General features: G+C 40.8%; 1 protein-coding gene across 3 annotated transcripts in view; it reads left to right on the top strand.

The window, feature by feature from the left end:
* The window catches only part of NRP1 (neuropilin 1), a 116,663-nt gene extending 96,351 nt beyond the window's left edge, over window positions 1-20,312 (top strand). For 2 of the 3 annotated variants that reach the window (XM_069778105.1, XM_069778104.1), the window contains exons 13-18: window positions 902-961; window positions 8,112-8,249; window positions 12,752-13,023; window positions 13,518-13,611; window positions 15,214-15,273; window positions 16,519-20,312. In XM_069778105.1, the coding sequence (XP_069634206.1) occupies window positions 902-961; window positions 8,112-8,249; window positions 12,752-13,023; window positions 13,518-13,611; window positions 15,214-15,273; window positions 16,519-16,808 (914 nt within the window). In that variant the 3' untranslated portion in view covers window positions 16,809-20,312. Of the gene's footprint in view, window positions 1-901; window positions 962-8,111; window positions 8,250-12,748; window positions 13,024-13,517; window positions 13,612-15,213; window positions 15,274-16,518 lie in introns of all 3 variants that reach the window. The other variant, XM_069778106.1, reaches the window with a different exon arrangement.
* The last annotated feature ends 387 nt before the right edge of the window (window positions 20,313-20,699 follow it).

The following is a 20,699-nucleotide window of genomic DNA, read 5'->3' as shown; positions in this document are numbered from 1 at the left end:
TCACAGTAAAGAATTCTTTCCTAATATTGAATCTAAATCTACCCTCTTTTAGTTTAAAGCCATTACCCCTTGTCCTATCACTACACTCCCTGTTAAAGAGTCCCTCCCCATCTTTCCTGTAGGCCCCCTCTAGGTGCTGGAAGGCTGCTGTAGGGTCATCCTGGAGCCTTCTCTTCTCCAGGCAGAACAAGCCCCACTCTCTGAGCCTGTCTTCACAGGAGAGGTGCTCCAGGCCTCTGATCATCTTCATGGCCCTCCTCTGCACTTGCTGCAACAGGTCCATGTCCTTCTTATGTTGGGGGCCCCAGAGCTGAATGCAGAAGACAAAGGGGAAGTCCTTAATTCCTCCTGCTCTTTCTTTGAGACAGAAGTGAAACCTGCCTTAGACTATAGCCTAAAGTCGGGCAATTCCCATGTACCTCTCTTGTGAGCTGGTCTCACAACACAGCTATGAAACAACATCCAGGGAGGCCCCAGCATGGCAGGGGCTGGAGGACCTCGCGTCCCTGATGTGAAAAACAACATGTCGTGGGTGAATGCACAAACTGGTGACTGTCAGGAGGTGCTACAGAGATCAGTCACTGCCTTCCCATGTGATTTGGAGCAAATCAGTGTCTATAAAACAAGGATAGACACAGGGACATGGTGAGGATTGATTAGTTGGTGTTTGCAAGCACTCCAAAGATATACAGCTTTATTTAATGATGAGTTCTTGTTTTCTTTTTTGATAAAGGAAACCAGATCTTTAAAGTCGTATTTTCATGCTTAAGCTCACATACTTAGTTACCTACATGTCTAATAAAGACAGTATTATTTCAGATTTATATATAGGATATTCCTAACGACTGCTGTGTCCTTTGTTGTGTCCCATGTATCATGATATGCATAATTTCTTTTCCAGGTGGTACTACAGTGCTGAATACAGAAAAGCCAACAGTAATAGACAATACATTACAACCAGGTAAAAAAAAAAAAAAATTTTTTTCTTATTAAAAACATAATAAATTCCATACCCAAATTTCATGCCAGAGACAAAATAATGAATTGCAGCACTTCCTGACTTCCCATTCCCTAAAAGTCTCTGAAGTAAAGAAGCATCTGGTCTCTCAGCTCTGTACAGTAAATATTTTATTCCTTTCATCCACATGTAGACACAGCAGAGAACAAGATTTCCTTCTGCATCAGCAAATGCCAAATGCTGACAAAATTAAACTAACTTAATCACACAGTGCACTCTGTTTAAATGTGGCATGTCAGTGACACAAAGTGTGTTTTCAGACTCCGGGAAAACAAAAACAGACCCACACAGGCCCACTCACTATTTATATCCATGGTTTTACAAAACTAAGACAAGTAAAGTTTGCCAGTTTTCTCCACCAGGGAGCTGGCAGTTTTACAATATTGTTTTCTACCAAGTTTTCTCAAAATGGGGTTACATAAACTGCTACCATGAACTTGAAAAGGGAAAAACAAGTTGTCACTGGCAGCAGGTCCTTTTTACTTAATCAATACAATAACTAGCAGCTTTTAAAATCCTTAGTTTGCAGCTTCCACAGCTTTCATACCATTTTTTAATATCCTGTACAATTTACTAGGAGTGGGGGAGAGGGTAGATTTGGGCAGAAAACCGAAACTCCAAAAACTATGAGCACCGGTTTAAAATCCTTTGCATTAATAATCATGGAGAGGTAAAGAGGTCAGTTTTCAGTTACTCCCATTTCCTCCATTAAGGCACAGTCAGGCCCAGTCTTGCAAGTGATTTATTAACAGGGTGGGTAAGTGTTTATCATTGTTTCCTCAACCATGTGACACAATTAGCTCTTGCTTCAAGTAAAAGAAAGGGACTAATAATGCAAAAGTTTCATAAAGGACACTGATGGTGTCGACCTGATTAAGAGATAGAGCTGACTTATCTCAGACGTTGTTGCCACTCTCAGCCTCTGCATTCTGATATTGCAGGGGCGAATGCTTTTACTCCTCTCAAAATTTGTCTCCAGGGTCATCCAGCTGGCTTAGTCAGCATAGACTATTTCTAGCTCTGCCCCGCTTTATGAGCAGAGAGAGATTGTGGAGTACTGGTGCAATGAGAAACACGACGGCAGGCTGGCCCGCCTTCGCGGGACACCTCTCCACACTGCTATTTCACAGTCAGCGCTGCTGAAGGGCTGGAGGGCTGCTGGTGATCCCACGGTTCGGAAAGGGGTGGGGGATGCAAAGGAAGAAAGGATGCCGTGCAGCGGGTTTAGAGTAAAACATTTTAATTTTTATGGCTGAAATGATCTTTTAGCTTTCTATTTTGCTGAAATGAAGGATTTTTTACAGGTTTTTAAACTATCTTCTTGCATTTAAACAAATTGCAAATTCCTAAAGTGCCTCTGTACAATGCAGTTTTCCTCCCTCCTCCCCAGTGCCAGTTGCATTTGCAGGTTGTGTTTAATCCCCTTGGCTTGGGTGGGACTCTCCAGTAACAGATCGACTGTTTCTGCCAGAGATTAAGATATCCTCATTTTCTCTCCTTACTTCTGTCCTGCACCACCTTCGCTTACTCCGTGATTAGCCAAGTTCTTTTCTCTAAAGGAGTTTCCGAGGTTCCCTTCAGAGCATGCCAATGTTACTTCCCTGCATTGTGCTGGTAGGAACTGTTTCCTTCCGGGGAATAAGGGACAAGTTCACATCCCAAACTCCAGGCTCCCACATGGCAGCACATTACAAAGATCATAGATAGAGATCAGACGCTAATAAATAAGAATAAGGTTTCCAGAATCTCCAGTTTAAGACATAAAGGTTTCCAGCTGCTTCATAATCCCTCACTGAAAACCAGCCAGAAAACTCCCGAAAAGGGGCAGACAGAAATTCCCCTCAACACGGGGAAACCCCTCCTGGCATGAAGGTGGTGTAAGCGTTTCCTTCTGCTGAAGGGGCACGGCTGGACCTGGCTGGCACGATGAAGCACATCAGAGCAAGTGGCCATGCAGCTAGGAGAGAGATTGTGCTAGGGCAGCCATGAATAACACAGTTTAAAATGGCCTTGAAGTTACAGAGCTGCTCAGGGGCCCCCCTGGCCCTCAGCTGGCTGAGGATAAGTGCACTCCAGCTCTTTCAACTATTCTCAAGCTGAACAAGGTATGAATTTAACACACCAAGGACTGAGCCTTCAGCTTCAGCCTTAATTCCCTCTAAGGGCTGGTGTACCTTAAGATGCTAATACACCTTGAAGTAAACGAACTCCACGCCAAAGAGCTATTCCAGATCAGTTGCAGGTTGCAGGCTCCAGCGGGTAACCCTGCACGAGCTACACCGTGCCAGTGCTGGCCACAGCAGCTTGTGCCACGGTGGCTGGGGACACAGATTTACCAGCCCTCCCAGTAGCAGCACCTGCGGTGGCACAGGTACTACTGCAATAGGTGCTAACAGCATGTATTGCTGTCCTCCTGCCTGCATTCAAGCCTGCAAACACTCCTAATCTTGTTATCCCAGACTAACATGCTTGTGTGTGTCAAAGCCTGAGATTATCCTATTCCAACCAGCTTTCATATGCTATGGAAACAGTTAGGAGCAAATAGCTGGAAAGCCTCCATGTATAAACAAGCTTTCCATCAAGGAGCTTTTACAGTTCATTTAAAGGGGACTGAATTGTAAGAAAATAAAAAAGAATCATGATTTCAAACTGGTAAAAATGTTTAAAGGTTTGGATTTTTTTTTAAGTGAGGATCTACTTTCTTCCTCAAAATTTAAAAGCTGCCTTTAACAAATCTGTCTGTCAAGGTAAATACCTTTCAGGCCTCAGTCCTAAGACTCACCAACATCTAGTCTTTTTTGAATGCATCTTTTTCAATTCCAAAGGACTATTTGAAATGCTTGACTCTTAGCTATTTACACACAGAGCAAACTGTTCATTTACATTATGTGCTCTCAGCATGTAAGCTCAGTTCTTTGTAAAGCAGACTGTTCCAGAAGTACCTTGTTTTTCACACATGTAAGACCTATTTCAGAAAAAATATAACTAAGAAATCCTGAGGTTAAAATCTATGCTAAGAAATCATTTAAAGGTAGAATAGGTCTGATTCTCATTTACGGTAGGACAACTTTGCATCAATAAAGGGATATTAAAGCAGTTAAATTATAATTTACTGTCATTTAAGGTAATTCTGTGCTGCTAGCATAAGTGGTATAAAAAGGTGAAATGCAAATACAAATCAGACCCAATATACTGCTTTGAAGTGGTCCAAATTATGTTTGTAATTTCCCATTTTAACGTTGATTTACCCTTTGGCAAGAGCATCCTATAGAGAATGTTCATAGCATTTTTAATGCCATCATGCTCCTTCTTGCCTCTTGTTGGAGGAGTTATAAAAATATGTCAAAGTCTGTGGGCCACGAAAGATTAATGGACTTGCAAGAAACTCACTCAACTAGATTTTCAAATTACTTTCTTGTTCATGTGCAGTAATGGTTCCAGCTGTGAGCAAGATGTGGTCAAGTAGTACAGCTGTTGGTTATTCTTTGAGAGGATAAATCTGTTTTAATTCAGTATCACGTAGCCTACATTTTGAAAAAGGCATATGGGATTTCGTCACACCTCCCTCTCAGATTCTCATCTGAACTGCTGCTGTTTGGTTACATAATAGCTGGTTTTCTTCATCCTCTCAATACACACAAACCCAGAGATCAATCACCTATTGGCAGGAGAATTATCCTAGCAGGGGAATGGGCCAGCACTGCAGAGGGACCCCACTAAATGCTACTTGTCCCTACTTTCCTTCCTTCCACCAGAGCTGCCAAGCTATAGTTCAAGGACAAAGAAGCGGACAGATTGCCTGTAGCTTACTGTGAGCTACTGTATCAGCCCCCTGGGACCTTTAATAGAAGTGCTGAACTGTTCTGTCTTTTGCTGGGGCAGATCCATTGTCCATACAACTAATGAACCTAGCTCGATGCTACAAGTGTCTATTATTAATTGGCTAGCATGTCTATTTTTTCTTTTTATGGGTCCCTGGGAGAAGCATTGGAAGAGACATAATAGACAATAAGAGATGGCATGTTTAAGGAGCCCATAAAATAAGAGCACTCTGAAATGCCTTGCCTTTGACCTTCAATCCCATTGCTGTGATTGTCTAAGGAATATATTAACACAATCACTTTTAAGAAAACAATAGGAACCTAGCAAGAAACAGCTAACAGGGAGCAGGTTACTCGTCAAATTCTGCTCAATTTCAGGGGATTCTCATTAACTTCTGCATGGAAAAGAAGTTCATTTTTATGCTACACCATGCTGTCTTTGAGTCCAAAGCCAAGGAACACAGGCATGGCCAAAGCATATCAGACTTAGGCTCTTTGCCAATTTCCTGGACTATATATTTCAAACGAAAATATAAGAAATTCTTTATTAGATGGTGCTGTGAAATTTAGCTCTGCTTTGAAACTCTCCTTCTAATCCCAATGGTCAGAGCTGGCTTCAGACCATGAAGAAAAAGGCTTTTGTCGATCCCTGCAATTTAGAATTAACAATTAAATTCTGGATATTTTCCTTATCCATTTCAGCGTCCAGTTCTCTTTGAATTGTGTTCAGCCTTAGCAGCATTCGAGGGAAGCAAGTATCACTCACATCATATGAGAATTTTTTTCCTTTGATCTGCATTGGACTTCATTGGATACCTCACAGTTCTTAGGCTATGAAATGGAGAAAACAGAATATTGTAATCTTCCTTCTCTGCATTCGTCACCCATTTATATACTTCTCCTGTGTCTTCTGCTATTTATTTTTACACAGAGTTGAACAATACCAGTCCTTTCAGTCTCTTTATGCTATGTGCTGCTTTATGCTGTGTGATATGTTCATACTGATGTGATCTATCTACCACTGTCTCCTCTCCTGTGGTTTGAATACCACACGGGCTATCACTAGCCTTGCATGATATAATCCTTTGGGATTAATAAGATTAATTTTGTTCTGTTTCATGGCTCTGATGTCAAAGCCATGCAATATAGCTCTCTCTAGGCCTCCTTGACAATGAAAGGCTATTTTTCACAAACTTAAAACCCTTTAATTCGTTTCAATGTTACTCTGTTTCTTTAAAAACTCCCCTTGATTTTCAGATGTCCCCTTCTGGGCAAGATGCCTTTGATCATGGCCCCATTGTCCAGAAAGAAAAAAAACAAAAACCATATCCTGAAGAAAGAAACATAATGGATTGCCTTTCTGCACTCCTGTGCACACAGGCTGAGTTCTGCTTCTTCAACGTTTTGAGCCCAAAGAGAGATTATTCACCACTATCGGCCCCTTTCCTAGAAAGGGCTATGGTCCTCCAGGAAACATGTTTTCTCCACATTGAATTCCTGTGCCAGACGTTATCTGTTTAATTCATTTGTTCCCAGCTAGGATGTTGTGTTCGTGACGATGTGGAATAGACCCCTCCGGAGGCCGGCGGGAGGGAGTGGGGAGGCAGGCAGGGTGGGACAGATGAAAGGAAGGAGTGAAGAATGAGGGCTCAGCGCAGAGAGATGCCGCAGCGCAGCCGAGGTACAGACAGGCAGAGAAGAGGGGCAGGAGCTGCCATACACTCAGACCTCTCTGCTGACTGACAGAAATTTTCTACAGGCCAGAGGGGAGAGGGCACAGTGGCTGCAGTGCAGGAATCGAGTGGGTTGAGTTAAAACTCTGTCTGGGAGAAAGGACCCACCAAACAAGGACACAGCAGGCAAGGAGAGAATGACAGATGAACACTTTTTATATCCGTTCCGTCTCAAGCTACTCACCTGACTTTTTCTCTGTGTTGATAAAATGATTATTCTAGTTTACTTTCCATTAAAACCTGGGTTGTAAGTTCAAAACCCTTTCCAGTCTTCCCTGGGCAGCTCACTATGTGGAGGAGGTCTTTGCCTCTTCAGACTGGAAGAGCTCCACCTCAAAGGTCTGGCCAGCCACAGGTCCCAACACACTTCCCGTATTTCACCATATTTTCCCACAATAAACAAAACACATTCTAGAGCTTGCATTATCTTTCCTGGGTTGTTTTTTTTTTAATAATGGGCAAGAAACACAATTCTTCCCCCAGAGCTGATATTGATGAGAGCAGAGTCCTTTGTTCTTAGTTCGTACTTGCACAAAGCATCTCATTAAAGCAAACCCAAGTTATTCCTTTAATAAGACGTGAGTCATGCTTGAGAAAAGACTTCAGGATTTGGTCTCATTGCTGTGGGAAGGGTATTGCTCTACTGGGAGTTGTCATTGCTCAAGGTGAGGTAAAAGTTCATACCAATGGGGTAGGAACCAAAAGCCCAAAAGATTTCAAACTGCTTCTGAAATGAAGAAATGCAAGGGATTTATATGCTATCTTTGTATAATCTTTCCATTCAAATTCCAAGTTCTATTGAAGAAAATAAGCTACTATGTATTAAACCTTTGGGCAGAACTGAAGAGAAGCTGAAAACAAGATATGATCTCATTCTGACCATAATACCAGACTTCCCTTGTTTTACATGGAGCTTGTTTTGAAGCTTATTTTGAGTTCATTTGGCAATCAGCCACATTTGTCCCTTTTCCGTCTCAATTTGTCCATTTCAATGCTGCCATCTTGTGGGCCTACTTAACTGTCTGGAAGATGCTGGAATAAGTTCCTTAATGAAGCCAAGTACTATACATTTCACTAGAAATCCTGTCCTGCCAAGGACATTCCATTAGTGTTTCTGCCCTTTCTTATTTTTCTCCAAATCTTATTGTGAGTTGTTGCAAAACGTTGCACCATTATGGTACAAATAGATATTAACAACCAGAAAATATATCTGATAAATAAGCCATAGCTTTCTTTTTGAGTCATATATGTTACAGCATAGTTATCAGCTAATGTGGGCAAATCAAAAGAATTAACCTAACCACAAAAAAATCCCAAAATATGGGTCATAAAGAGACAAAAAAACAACCACATCATTTACTAGAAATAGTTGTTCTTCATCTGTTTCCCAGCAGAGCTGCTCTTGCCATGGCGTCTCAGAGTTTCAAGTGGAATGGTTCTGTTAATGGTCAAATGCATGCATTTGATTTCGAAGTACAAAATCTGAATTATGCAATTAATAATCACATTTCGTCCCTCCTTTTCCCTCTTTCCCTGCAGAGCTGCCACTATACAACTTCAACTGTGCCTTTGGCTGGGGATCCCAGAAGACTTTGTGCCACTGGGAGCACGACAACCAGGTGGATTTAAAGTGGGCAATCCTGACCAGCAAAACTGGGCCGATTCAAGACCATACAGGTAATCATGAGTTCATGATTTAGCCATTTTACGTGGGAAGAGGTTGTTCTGTTTAATACCAACATGCCTTCCAAAACCATAGGAGAGTGAATTATACCTAAAATATGTAGAGTCACAAAGATGATTCTCTAGGCAACTTAATCCCTTATATGTAGTCACAACTGACCATAATTGTCCTTTCTGTTGGGGAATAAAGATCATTTACTGCCAGGAATTGAAGATATTGCCTTCCCCTGACTTGCCTTTGGATAACCATAATAGGGGTAGGAAAAAAATCTGAATGACCAAATACTCTGCAGATATCACTTACCAAGTGATACAGTCACAAACAAATCTCACATTATTCCTGTTTGTACTTACAGGGACTGCCCACCACAGAAAGGCACTGTAAGTGAAGCTTCCCAGATGGATGTATTTCCACACTTTCCTCCTCTCTGGCAGGAGTTGGAGATTATAGCTATCCCTTTGTTCACACACAGTTTTTTCCAGAAATATCACCCTGGGAAATTGATTGGTTGGTTTTGTAGTATCTAACTCATGGTTCTGCATAATTAGGCAATAAATATGCTGCTGGCTAGTGGAGAAGGGAGGGCATTGCGTGACCTGCACAGCCTCTCGCTTTAGTGTTCTCTCTTGTATACGTGCAGATTAATCAAATGTGTTGAAATGAATTCCCCTTCCCACTTCTGCAACCCCTTTGCTTAATGAGAATGACAAGGAAATTAGACAAAATTGGACTTTTTAAATTCTGAGACACTTTCAATTGAATCTTAAGACAAGTACAGTAGTTTCAGGGAAAAAAAACTTATAATACTTTGACTATAAATGGCATTGTACAAATAAATGGCATCAAATTAACTAAATGCAGTTAGCTGAAGTGAAGGCTGTAATGGTGGAAAAATTGATGTAGAGTAAAGTGAAATGGCTCAGTAGGATCTGACATTGAAAGGAGGTTAAAAGCTATGTTAGCCAGAGACTGACAAAATCTAAAAGGCATGCATAAGTAAAGCTCTAATTAAGACAATGAAGACAGAGTTCCTGACCCGGCATTGCAATAATATTCTGGAAATGAGAGCTATCTGCACTTTGCCACCGCGGATTATAGAGCGACTGAACCTGTCTTCAATCAAGAGATGAAGAAATGATATTCTTCAAATGAGATTTTGTTGTTTCCGCTGGGCCCTGCAAGTGCAGAAGACTTACTTGTTCCATTAGCTGTAGCTTCAGTAACTCTTACGTGCAGCCCCTTTTTCTCCTTACTGCACTAACTTTCAATATTTTCCAAAATTTTCCTTCAACTCTAAGGGCACCTTCACCCGCCAGGTTTGCCATTCACCTGCCAGCAGGTACAGAATGAGTACGGTGGGTGTGAACGCAGACCATGAGCAATCTGAATGGCACTGACATCCCAAACAAGCCCCTCAGTGTCACTGCTATACAGCAAGGCCACCCTATATATTGGGAGAACAACAATGAGCAACTCACAGGCATATCTGGCTCTCAGCTGCACGTGTATAAACCTGAAGAAACTCCACAGAAATTATCTTCAACAGCAATTGCTTTAAGACAGCAGGATACGCTGTATGTCACTTCAAATTATACATGATATGATTAAATCTGGTCAGCGTTAGATCTTCCAACTGAGACAGCCATCCTCATGCTGTGATTATTTTCCTCTTTTACTCCCTTTGGATTTCCCCATCACCATTCCCTGCACAACATCCTTGTCCCTAAATTGGAGAGACATGTGGATTTGATGGATGGACCACTCGGTGGATAAGGAATTGGCTGGTTGGTTGCACTCAAAGAGTTGTGATCAAGGGCTCAATGTCCGAGTAGAAAGGAGTGATGAGGGGTGTTCCTCAGGTGTTGGTATTGGGACTGGTGCTATTTAACATCTTTATTGGTGACATGGACAGTGGGATTGAGTGCACCCTCAGCAAGTTTGCTGATGACACCAAGCTGTGCGGTGCAGTCAATACACTGGAGGGAAGGGATGCTATCCAGAGGAACCTTGACAGGTTTGAAAGGTGGGCCCATGCAAACCTCATGAAGTTCAACAAGGCCAAGTGCAAGGTCCTGCACATGGGTAGGGGCATTACCAAGCACAAATATAGGCTAGGCAATGGGTAGATTGAGAGCAGCCCTGAGGAGAAGGACTTGGGGGTACTGGTGGATGAAAAACTGGATATGAGCCAGCAACGTGCACTGGCAGCCCAGAAAGCCAGTCACATCCTGGGCTGCATCAAAAGAAGTATGGCCAGCAGGTCAAGGGAGGTGATTCTGTCCCTCTGCTCCACTCTCGTGAGACCCCAGCTGGAGTACTGCTTTCAGCTCTGGGGCCCCCAACATAAGAAGGACATGGACCTGTTGCAGCAAGTGCAGAGGAGGGCCATGAAGATGATCAGAGGCCTGGAGCACCTCTCCTGTGAAGACAGGCTCAGAGAGTGGGGCTTGTTCTGCCTGGAGAAGAGAAGGCTCCGGGATGACCTTACAGCAGCCTTCCAGCACCTAGAGGGGGCCTGCAGGAAAGATGGGGAGGGACTTTTTACAAGGGCATGAAGTGATAAGACAAGGGGTAACGGTTTTAACTGAAAGAGGGTAGGTTTAGATTAGATGTAAGGAAGAAGTTCTCCACTGTGAGAGTGGTGAGGCACTGGAAGAGGTTGCCCAGAGAAGCTGTGGGTGCCCCATCCCTGGAAGTGTTCAAGGCCAGGTTGGATGGGGCTTTGAGCAACCTGGTCTAGTGGAAGGTGGGGTTGGAACTAGATGATCTTTAAGGTCCCTTCCTGCCCAAACCACTCGATGATTCTATGATTCTTTGATGACATTTGCACATGTTGTGCTGCCCTCTGCACAGAAAAAAAAGTTGGAAAGAACATATAGGCACAAGCACTCCCACTGAAGAAGCTGGACAAGATATTACTGCAGTAAGATAGAAAAAAAAAAAAAAGGCTAAATTTTTTTGGCACTTTAACATCATCTTCCCTTATAAATTTCTTTCAAAGACCAGATACTTCCACATGCATATTGGCTAAGATACCTCTGACTGCCCACAGAAAAATCCACACAGAAGAAAAAGTCCTTGTCTCATGTTAGAAGAAATATTTCTTCTTATTATTTATTAGGCCCGCTCCTTCCAGCCACTGGGTTTAACCCACTCCTCTTTGTTCCTGCTTCATCTTTTAATACCATGTCCTTCTTATCCTTCCCAGAGTAGCAGTGCTCATCTTCCCTTCTCCATTGGTGCAGGACTATACCATTACAATCCAGCAAGTCTCAATTACACATTATTTCAAATGAAATTCAAGGACATCAAAACCCAATGTTGATAAGACACCACCCTTCCAAAACATCTTCCTTTGCCTCTTTTTACTTTTCTTTTGTTTAAGCACTGGCATAAACAGAGATATGTATACTTATTTCAGCATTTGAGTAATAGTATTTCTTATTATTACTTTTCTCCTTCTTACTTTCAAAATAACTTTATACCAATGCCAGTAAGTGCTGTCTCCATCCTTCTGTGTGAGGGCATTACACATGCAATATATTCTTACACATACAAGGATGAGCTTCATATTTTTCCACCATAATTCTCTGCAAAGAAGCTGTTCAAAAGCTGACTGGAATGGATGCCTGGCTGGTGAAAGTCAGAAGCACTTCTCTGTAGTCAGCATCTTACTTAGCAATTTTCTATTACCAAACTAATCACACTCCCACGTCCTTCTCTCCCAGTGTGATTAAGCAACTAATTTTCCAAGTTAAGGGCATTAGGTGTTCAGATTTCAACATCTATAAATCCATTACGCTCTTCAGAAAATACCAGCCATAATCTTACTCTTTTGGGAAACAGCTCACAAATATACAGAGCCAAATATATTATTACAAAAATCAAGGGAAAAACTCTGGCACCATTTGGGACAATTGTCAGACTCTATTTAGGAGCCCTGTTTAGATCTCAGTTCCTGATCTCTGACCATGGCTGTTCAAAGCTATGTTATCCGCCAGTGTTCTTCCCATTCTAATCTTGCCTTCTTGAACACAGATGACTTTAAACAGAGATTAAAAATAGCTCTTGGCAGAATTAGTGTAGAGTAGGCCCCAGGGATTTCTGTCTAGCCTGCTGAACTAGGGCTGGGTCTCTTCGGGAGGTGCACGCTGACTAATGGAGCATATGCTCTTGCACCAAACATGCTTTTGCCTCCTTCCCTGAGCAAAAATAAGTGTGTGCCACGTAGTGAACATGTTGTTACGGTTCACTCTCAACATAAAGCATCCCAATGAACAGCAAAGGAGACTGCCAGAAAAAATAAACTCTCCATAGAGTACCTCAGCTTTCCTAGAGTTCCCAAACCAACTCCTTGACTCTCTTGGTTGTGAGGCTTGACCCATCAGTGTGGAAGGAAAACAAAATGATCAGGGGTGGTTGGGGCTTCTTAGGTATACAAAGAAAAAAAAAAAAGCTGGTGGCTATTCCTAACACAGTCCTTCTGTCACAGTAGGAGATGGCAATTTCATTTATTCGCAAGCTGACGAAAGCCAGAAAGGGAAAGTTGCCCGACTGCTGAGCCCCGTGATTTACTCGCAGAACTCTGCCCACTGCATGACTTTCTGGTACCACATGTCTGGTGCACACGTTGGCACCCTGAAGATCAAACTGCGGTACCAAAAGCCAGATGAATATGACCAGGTGCTGTGGACCCTGAGTGGGCACCAGGCAAACTGCTGGAAGGAAGGACGTGTTCTTCTTCACAAGTCTGTGAAACACTATCAGGTGAGCTTGACTGCTCCTTGCTGAACTAATGGAGCCGAGGCCAGTAAGACCTTGCTCGTCATGTTTTACACACCATAGCAGAAAATGTCACTGAAGGATTTATGTAGACAGTATTATACCTACAGATGAGTTGCTGTAACAGCAATAATAGTGGCATATTTCATGGTATCTCAGATGACAGTGATATAAGCAATTTGTTATCGAAGGCCAAATAAATAGTTTTGAAATCGTTTTTTGTCTGTCACAAAACTGCATCCTTGACACAGTTTTGCTGCTGATGTAAAAGTCTTTAATGAAGTTACGACATTATATAAATTCACATTTGCACATATAAGTTCATAAAGGCATGCAGTGCAGATTGGCAGGCCACAATCAAAGTACATGTAGAATGTCATGACAAGTGAAGATGTGTGTTAACAACTAATTAAGATACCCTGAATGCTGCAATTGTGTATTAACAGGAAAACAATGTGAACACTATCTTATTTTGCCAGGTGGTTATTGAGGGAGAAATTGGAAAAGGAACTGGAGGAATTGCCGTGGATGATATTAAAATTGACAATCATGTAGCACAAGAGGATTGCCGAAGTAAGTACAAATAGCAAGAACATATAGACATCTCATCCAAAACATTATTTATTTTGTTTTGACAGCTGTTTTTGTCTGTGAGAAAGGGATAGATAATTATTGACTATATAGGAAGTCTTGCACTGAAAACATCCTGATCTGGCCCATAGTTTTATTCATACCAAGTGCCACTGGTGTCACCTCAGTACCGCAGCAGCTGCAGTCTTTTGGATCAGCACTGTCATCCTACTGATGTGGGTCACAGCATGTTTCCATTCTCACATCCCTCCCTATATTTTAGATTGCTGCCCTCTTTAAATTTCTGGTTTTCCTAATGCTCTTCCCTGTTTTAACTAATGTTCAAAATTCAATTTTATTTCTTCACCCTTTTCAGATCACTTACTACCAAGCCTACTTGAATTCTATTTTAAAGGACCATATCAAACCCTTACAGGATACACAGATAGGGCAAAATGGCCCCTGCTCTGTCCTCTGCTGTCCTGCAATTCTGAGTTTGCTGCAACTCGTTCGCTGTAGTCACCAGATCCCAGACATGTGGGACACGAAGTAATGTTAGAACATGGCCTTTTCCACATCTGAGCCAGGCTATTCCTGAGATGCTATTTGAGTCCTTCTATTTCTGGCCAGTCTTGAGTTATTCCAGTCACTGCTGATCATATGTGCATTGCATACTGCACGTAATTTGGCAGCAGCAACCCCAGACAAACACAAGCAACTGAACCCTGTCCTTCACGATGGAGATGAAGCAATGACTTTTATGTAGGAGAGGCAATAGAACTGAGAACCCGCAGCATTAGAAATATAAACTTATGCCATGCAAGTTGGCAACACAACTGGGAGCAATAATAGAGGGTGTTCCTCACCTTTTGTAGCTAATAGCCTTTTGAGGGTAACATGGCAGACTCCAACTATATGGTAATTTCACTGCAGGATGAGAAAACTGTACAATCCCTTTTTATCACACATTCCCTCTCCTGGGGTTCATCATATGCCACCAGAGTGACAGTTACCAGAAAAGAGAGGCAAGACTCACTGCTTGGTCCTCCTGCAGTGTGTCCTCAGTGCCAAGAAGGGTGCTGGGACCAGTGATGACATTTATCTGACTCCAAAATGAGAGAGGAAAGTAACTTCTTTCCTACCTCCACATGTTTTGATTGTTCAAACCAAATGCTGAGCAAAGATTTTGGCCTGTGGGAGCTAAAGCCAAAAGCTCAGTCTGAAGCCCAAACACAAGTGGTCTCGCTGCAGTCAATGAAACTGTTCTTGTGATTAACTATGCCAACGCTGATGAAGTGTTATGGAATTGGGCTCCAAAATTGTAAATACAATGAATGAGATGCTAATTCATCACACTGATTTCTCTTTCCCAGCATGGAAAACCCCTGCTGATAACTAAAACTGTGCCAAGACTGGGCGGAGAGGAGTTTTTAAATCTTTCTTTTTCTCCATTAATTTTCAGAGCCCTTCATAATGAACAGTTCTGTCAAGCTGACATAATGATGCTCTGACACAGGAAAATCTGCTATACCATTATTGCCAGCATGATAGTCAATCAGTGTTTGTAACCCTAATAATCAATGTCAATTCTCTTTGCTTCATTAGAATCAACTGATGTGGAGAATGAAATAGATGAAGAAGAAGACCCAGAAAGTAATCAAACAGGTAAAAATTGTGTTATTGTTAAAAGGGAATTAATTTTAAAGTGCATTTTCATGGGAATTTGTGTATTCTATTTGTTTATAGATTAGTTCTCTAACTGCGTATTGTATTAAGGTTTTTTGATTTATCTAGATCAGATGCTAAGAAGGCTTACATTCATTTGAAGAATTTAATAGTTTTATTCTTCTGTGTCATATAATCTTATGGACTTTGTATTATTCATACCTATCTCAAACCTTTCAAATTTTTTATACATAATTTGTCACATTGTGTACATATATAAGCATGCACACTATAGATCCTTAATATTTTGTTATCTAGAAAGCTTGTCCACAGCTGAAGAAACAGCTATCATTATATCTTACAATTTATGATTCACGCAGTGTCTAGGTAATTAGGCTCAAAACTCTTCAGGCTAATTGTTTCTCAGACCTGGCTGAAAATGTCATTTTATGACCAGTCTACCAAAACATTATCATTTTCAATGATGATAGCTGTAAATGGATCATTAAATGGATCGTAATTGTCATATTGTCCCAATAATAAAATATACTTGCATTTTTCAGGCAGAGCTTAATTTTCTTCTGTTACAGTCAACAGGATTGCTATCATTGATTTCAGTGAAAGCAGAGTTTATCCAAAAAGACTTTTTGGCTTTTCCTGCAACAGTTAGCAGGGTTTGCAAGCTTATTGGATCTCTTTCATAAACTGAAAGGGTTGAGGGAAAACATTATGATACTCAGTGAATATTTTACACAACGGGGCAGAGTGCTCTTCTGTGTCAGTCCTGTCACTATTTCCATTTCAAGGTCCAATCCTGAAGTCAGTGAAGTGGAGATGGATGCAAAAAGGCTGGAGATTCCCAATCAATGTCTAAGGCTATAAACCTTCACACGGAGCTGAACAAGATTTAATTAACATTTTTGAGCTAAATACTGAAAGCTGGCAAAATATAATCAAAAGATCTGGTTATTCATTCCCAAGACTCCCACTTAATCCAAGGCAGAATCAGACCCCTACTACCATGCAGCAGATTCAAGGATTGGAGAACAGTATGAAAAAAATCAACAATTATTTGGGCCACATAGTTTTCAGCTATTTATGACTACCTCCTAGAAGCTAGGTTTTCAAATTATGTAACAATTTATGTCAAAAACTTGATGTCCTTTCTCCAAATCTCCAACTCATCAAACAAAGTTCTAACTAGAATTGGTTCTGAAAATTTTGCAATTCTTTACTCCATTTCAGGGTTTACACCTCCATACCATACAGGCGAGGACTACGATGATAACATCTCCAGGAAACCAGGCAATGTCCTGAAGACCCTAGATCCAATCCTTATTACCATCATAGCCATGAGTGCACTCGGGGTGCTTTTAGGAGCCATCTGTGGAGTTGTCCTGTACTGTGCCTGTTGGCACAATGGGATGTCAGAGAGGAACTTGTCTGCACTGGAGAATTACAATTTTGAACTGGTCGATGGTGTGAAACTGAAAAAAGATAAACTAAACACACAGAATTCATACTCGGAAGCATGAAGGTATAAAGCAACTAGAGAAGTTTCAGAGAATCGGGATGGAAGGACATAGCTCGGTCATGCTGGGGAACTGTTGATCTTCTTTTACTGTACAGGCTGAAAAGTGCATTGATGACACTGAGCCAAGCTTTTCTCAGGAGCTTCAATGAGTGTGTAACCGATAAACATGGACAACAATCTGTGTTAACAATCTGAATCATGTACAGTCTGCTTTTTCTGTTGGTTTTGTTTGAAATAATCAAATGCTGGTGTTGAGACCAAGTATGATTGACTTATAGTTCATTTTGTCTTTCTTTCTCTCCCTCTCTCTTGTTTTCTGTTAATGGATAATTTGGGTTTTACTGTGCAAAATCCAAGATGCTGTCACAAAATGTATTCAGTGGGGTCCTTTGGATGGACATGCTGTCTGTAGCTCAGTGCCCAGAAAATATTGGAGTAACAGCAATTTAGTGGACTCCTGCACCTGTATTTGTGTATAATTGCTCGTGTTGTGCATAGGCAAAGAAGGGTTAGGATGTTTTTGAAAGTACTGCTGCATCAGTACCGATATAGTGTGTCAGCTCTGTTTACGAAGCAATACAGTCAAATTTTATTGATGTTTTTCAGTGTTGTACTAAATTTTGTGCTTGTGAATGCCATAAAAGAGTATGTGCCATCATCAGACACAACTGGTAACCAAGTGTACTGCCTAAAAACTAAACAAAAAAAGTCCTTGGCACTGGCTAGTGTATGTCCTCTCAAGTGCCTTTTTGTTTGTACTGCTTCTCATTGTGTTAACATTAACTACAGCTCTGCTTCTCTGCAGTTATGCCCTTGTCTTTAATCATATTCTAATGGCTCACTGACTAAAAGAAAAGTATATTTTAGTGTAAGAAAGTAGCCTCAGCAAGACAAGGGCTAATCAGATTTGACAACCTGGCTCGATTGTTCTGCTTTCTGTATTTCAACTTCATGTCTCTTGACCCTTTTGTATAAAGCTGCAATATCCCCTTTTATTGTTCTTTCATATAGAATGTATTTTCAAATGTAAAATCTCTCTCCCTTTCTCTTCTCTTTCTCTCTCTTTTTCTCTTTCTGAGTAGATTGCATAAGCATTTGCCATTGCCAAGGAAAGAAAACTGCAGCTTTAACTTGCTGGTAATGGCAAAGGATTTTATTAGAGTTTGTGTTAAAAAATAAGGGAAAATTCTTAACTTTACCCTCCAAAGTCGAACTTTGGGTTTCTTCTTAACAGCATAAAGTGACAGTATCTTTTTTCCTGAAGTCGTGAAATAAGTCTTTTATCCTGAACAGCTTGCCTGTTAATTACACTAGGGAGAATGATTCCCTTACTGAAAAGATTGCCTGTAAAAAGAGAAACTTTCCTCCTCCTGCCCCTACCTGAACCCAGAGTTCTGTTCTCTCAGTAAACGTGTATTTTCATGCTAATCAATGCTAATTGGTCTTACGCGTGGGTACTGAGGGCAGAATAAAATCCCACAGTGTATGTAGGGTATGTTCTTATCATCCTGCTATATCCAATTGGCTTTTCATACCAGGAGGTTTCTGTTTGACCAGAAGTGCAGATAGTGACAGATTCAGTGAGCCGAGTAATGTAAGCTGTTGGGAAAATGTGCTTGACAATTATGTGGCAATTTTTTAATATTTTAGGACAAATACTATTGGACAAATATATTCAACAGCCTATGCATCTGGTCCAACAGGGTAAAAAGAAACAAGAGTTTGTTTCCCGCAGGGGTCCATAGGAAGAGGCGAGGGACCAGAGGGATTGCTCCTCTCCTGCAGGTGCCAGGGGAGCCCCTGGGTTTTCTGCAGTGCCCGCACACAGCACAGCCATAACTGGGGAGGCAGTGGAAGAAGGCAGCTTTAACCTTCCCCTGCGTATCTACCAACCAGCAGATAAAACCAGTGCAAACATGGGGAAAGGAACGTCCTGCAAAGTGCTGAATTTATGTTTTTCCTCACTGAATTCCCTGAGTAGAGTCAGGGAAGTGATTGTGACTTTCTGAGTTAGTCTTTTCCAAAACTGCTTTTGTAGTAAAGCAATGAAGTATCCTGTCCAGGATTAGGACTAAAGAAGGGCTAATTCAGCCTTGAATTACATAGAGCAACAGAATCCACCCCTATTTATCAATTAAATGTTTTGAAGCATATCATTTCACCAATAAGAACCATAAAACAGAAAAATCTGTAGAAAATCCACCAGTAACCTACAAATTGAAGAAAAGAGAGGGAGGCTGGAGGTAAAAATGTGAGTTTTGAAGTGGAAATATTTTAAAGGACAACCCAATAGAAAAAAAACAGTGGACAGTTGCTACTTCAAAGGAGTCCTAAAGGCAAAGACTATAGTGAAACTTCAAACACCCACTTCAGGTCATCAGACCTCAGATGCCTAAATTGGAAGAGTTACCTCCCCAAGATCTAGACCTCGGCTCTTCCAGAAGGTGAGACAGAGCACCTAAGGCCTGAAAGTTTTGCCTAAAAGTTAGTCCATTAAAAGTCCCAAGTGACAAACTCACTTTGGCAGAGGTAGAATTTTCATTTGTATCTAACACTGTAATTTGACCATAATGGTATCGCAGCAGCTAGTTAATTAACCCAAAGAGAAAAAGGATTTTTTCAAAAGTATTTTAAGTACACCATCACTGTGTGTTTCAGGTGTTAGGGTCTGTTCTGAAAACACTTCTAGTCCACTGACTTGACTGAGAATTACATGCATATATTGCCTTGAAAAGAAAATCCCAATGGGGGGACCCCAGGCCCAAACCCTTTTGAAATATTCCCATGGATCCACAGATTTCAATAGATTGTGGACCAGCTCTTGGTCTTGATCTATTTGAACAGTAAAGCTGGTGGTTGCTGGGCTTTTGTCTTCTTTTAACATACTGAGAATAGTGAACGCAAAATGAAATATATCTCCTTTGTTGTCTTCAGACCTTACTATGATAATGAGGATCTAGCACTGAAGATTTGATTTCTCTGAAGGTAATAGAATGAAAGTTGCCCTTCAATAAAGGAAAAATGATACTGCAACTTTACATTGAAAAGTATCTTGCACTGATAAATATATTTAAAAAAATTATATGTTTATAAAGTTATTAATTTGTAAAGGCAGTGTTACAAAATGTTCAGTTTATATTGTTTTAGATTGTTTCATAATTTTTAAAGTGTAAAATAACATATTTTTTTCTTTATTGAAAAACTATAAAAATCTTCTGTAGTAAAATGATTTCATTTTACTGGTATATTATTGCTTCATGTTTTGTACCATCATAAAACTTTGTGCAAATTTTTTTTACAGAAATTTTTATTTTCTATGACAATATGACACTTGTAAATTGTTGTTTCAAAATGAACAGCGAAGCCTTAACTTTAAATGACATTTGTATTCTCAGACACTGAGTAGCATTTAAAAAATCACATAGAACTGAACTGTAACTTAAATTTCCAAACTATGACTACTACATTCCAAAGAAACAGTTGAATTAAACATTTTCATAAAATATCCCATACCTGATGTATTTTATTATACTAAAATGGATTGGGTTTATTAAATGGCTGGTTTTATTTAGCATCTTGCAACAAGCATGATGTTTTAATTTTTGTTACATCTGTTGGTAGGCAACTCCAACAAACAGACACCTTGGTGGGACCATTCATGGTTTAGGATGGAGGGATTCACCCTCTGCCTGCCCAATTCTCTCTCCCTGCTGGAAGACACTCCTGCTACCTGCCTAACTTTTAGACAAACAGCAGGCATTTAAGAGGACAAATATGCCACCACTGCTCTTAAGTTGTAATTCCCCTTGCCACCATGGGAAGCCCAAGCCGCACACCCTGTGTAGGTTATACACACCCCTTGCGGCTTACTCTTAGCAGGATGAGATTTACT

Source organism: Haliaeetus albicilla, chromosome 2, assembly GCF_947461875.1.
Source record: "Haliaeetus albicilla chromosome 2, bHalAlb1.1, whole genome shotgun sequence".
Taxonomy (NCBI): Eukaryota; Metazoa; Chordata; class Aves; order Accipitriformes; family Accipitridae; genus Haliaeetus; species Haliaeetus albicilla.
The sequence above is the reverse complement of the archived record's forward strand: the minus strand, read 5'-3'. Positions and strand labels throughout refer to the sequence as shown.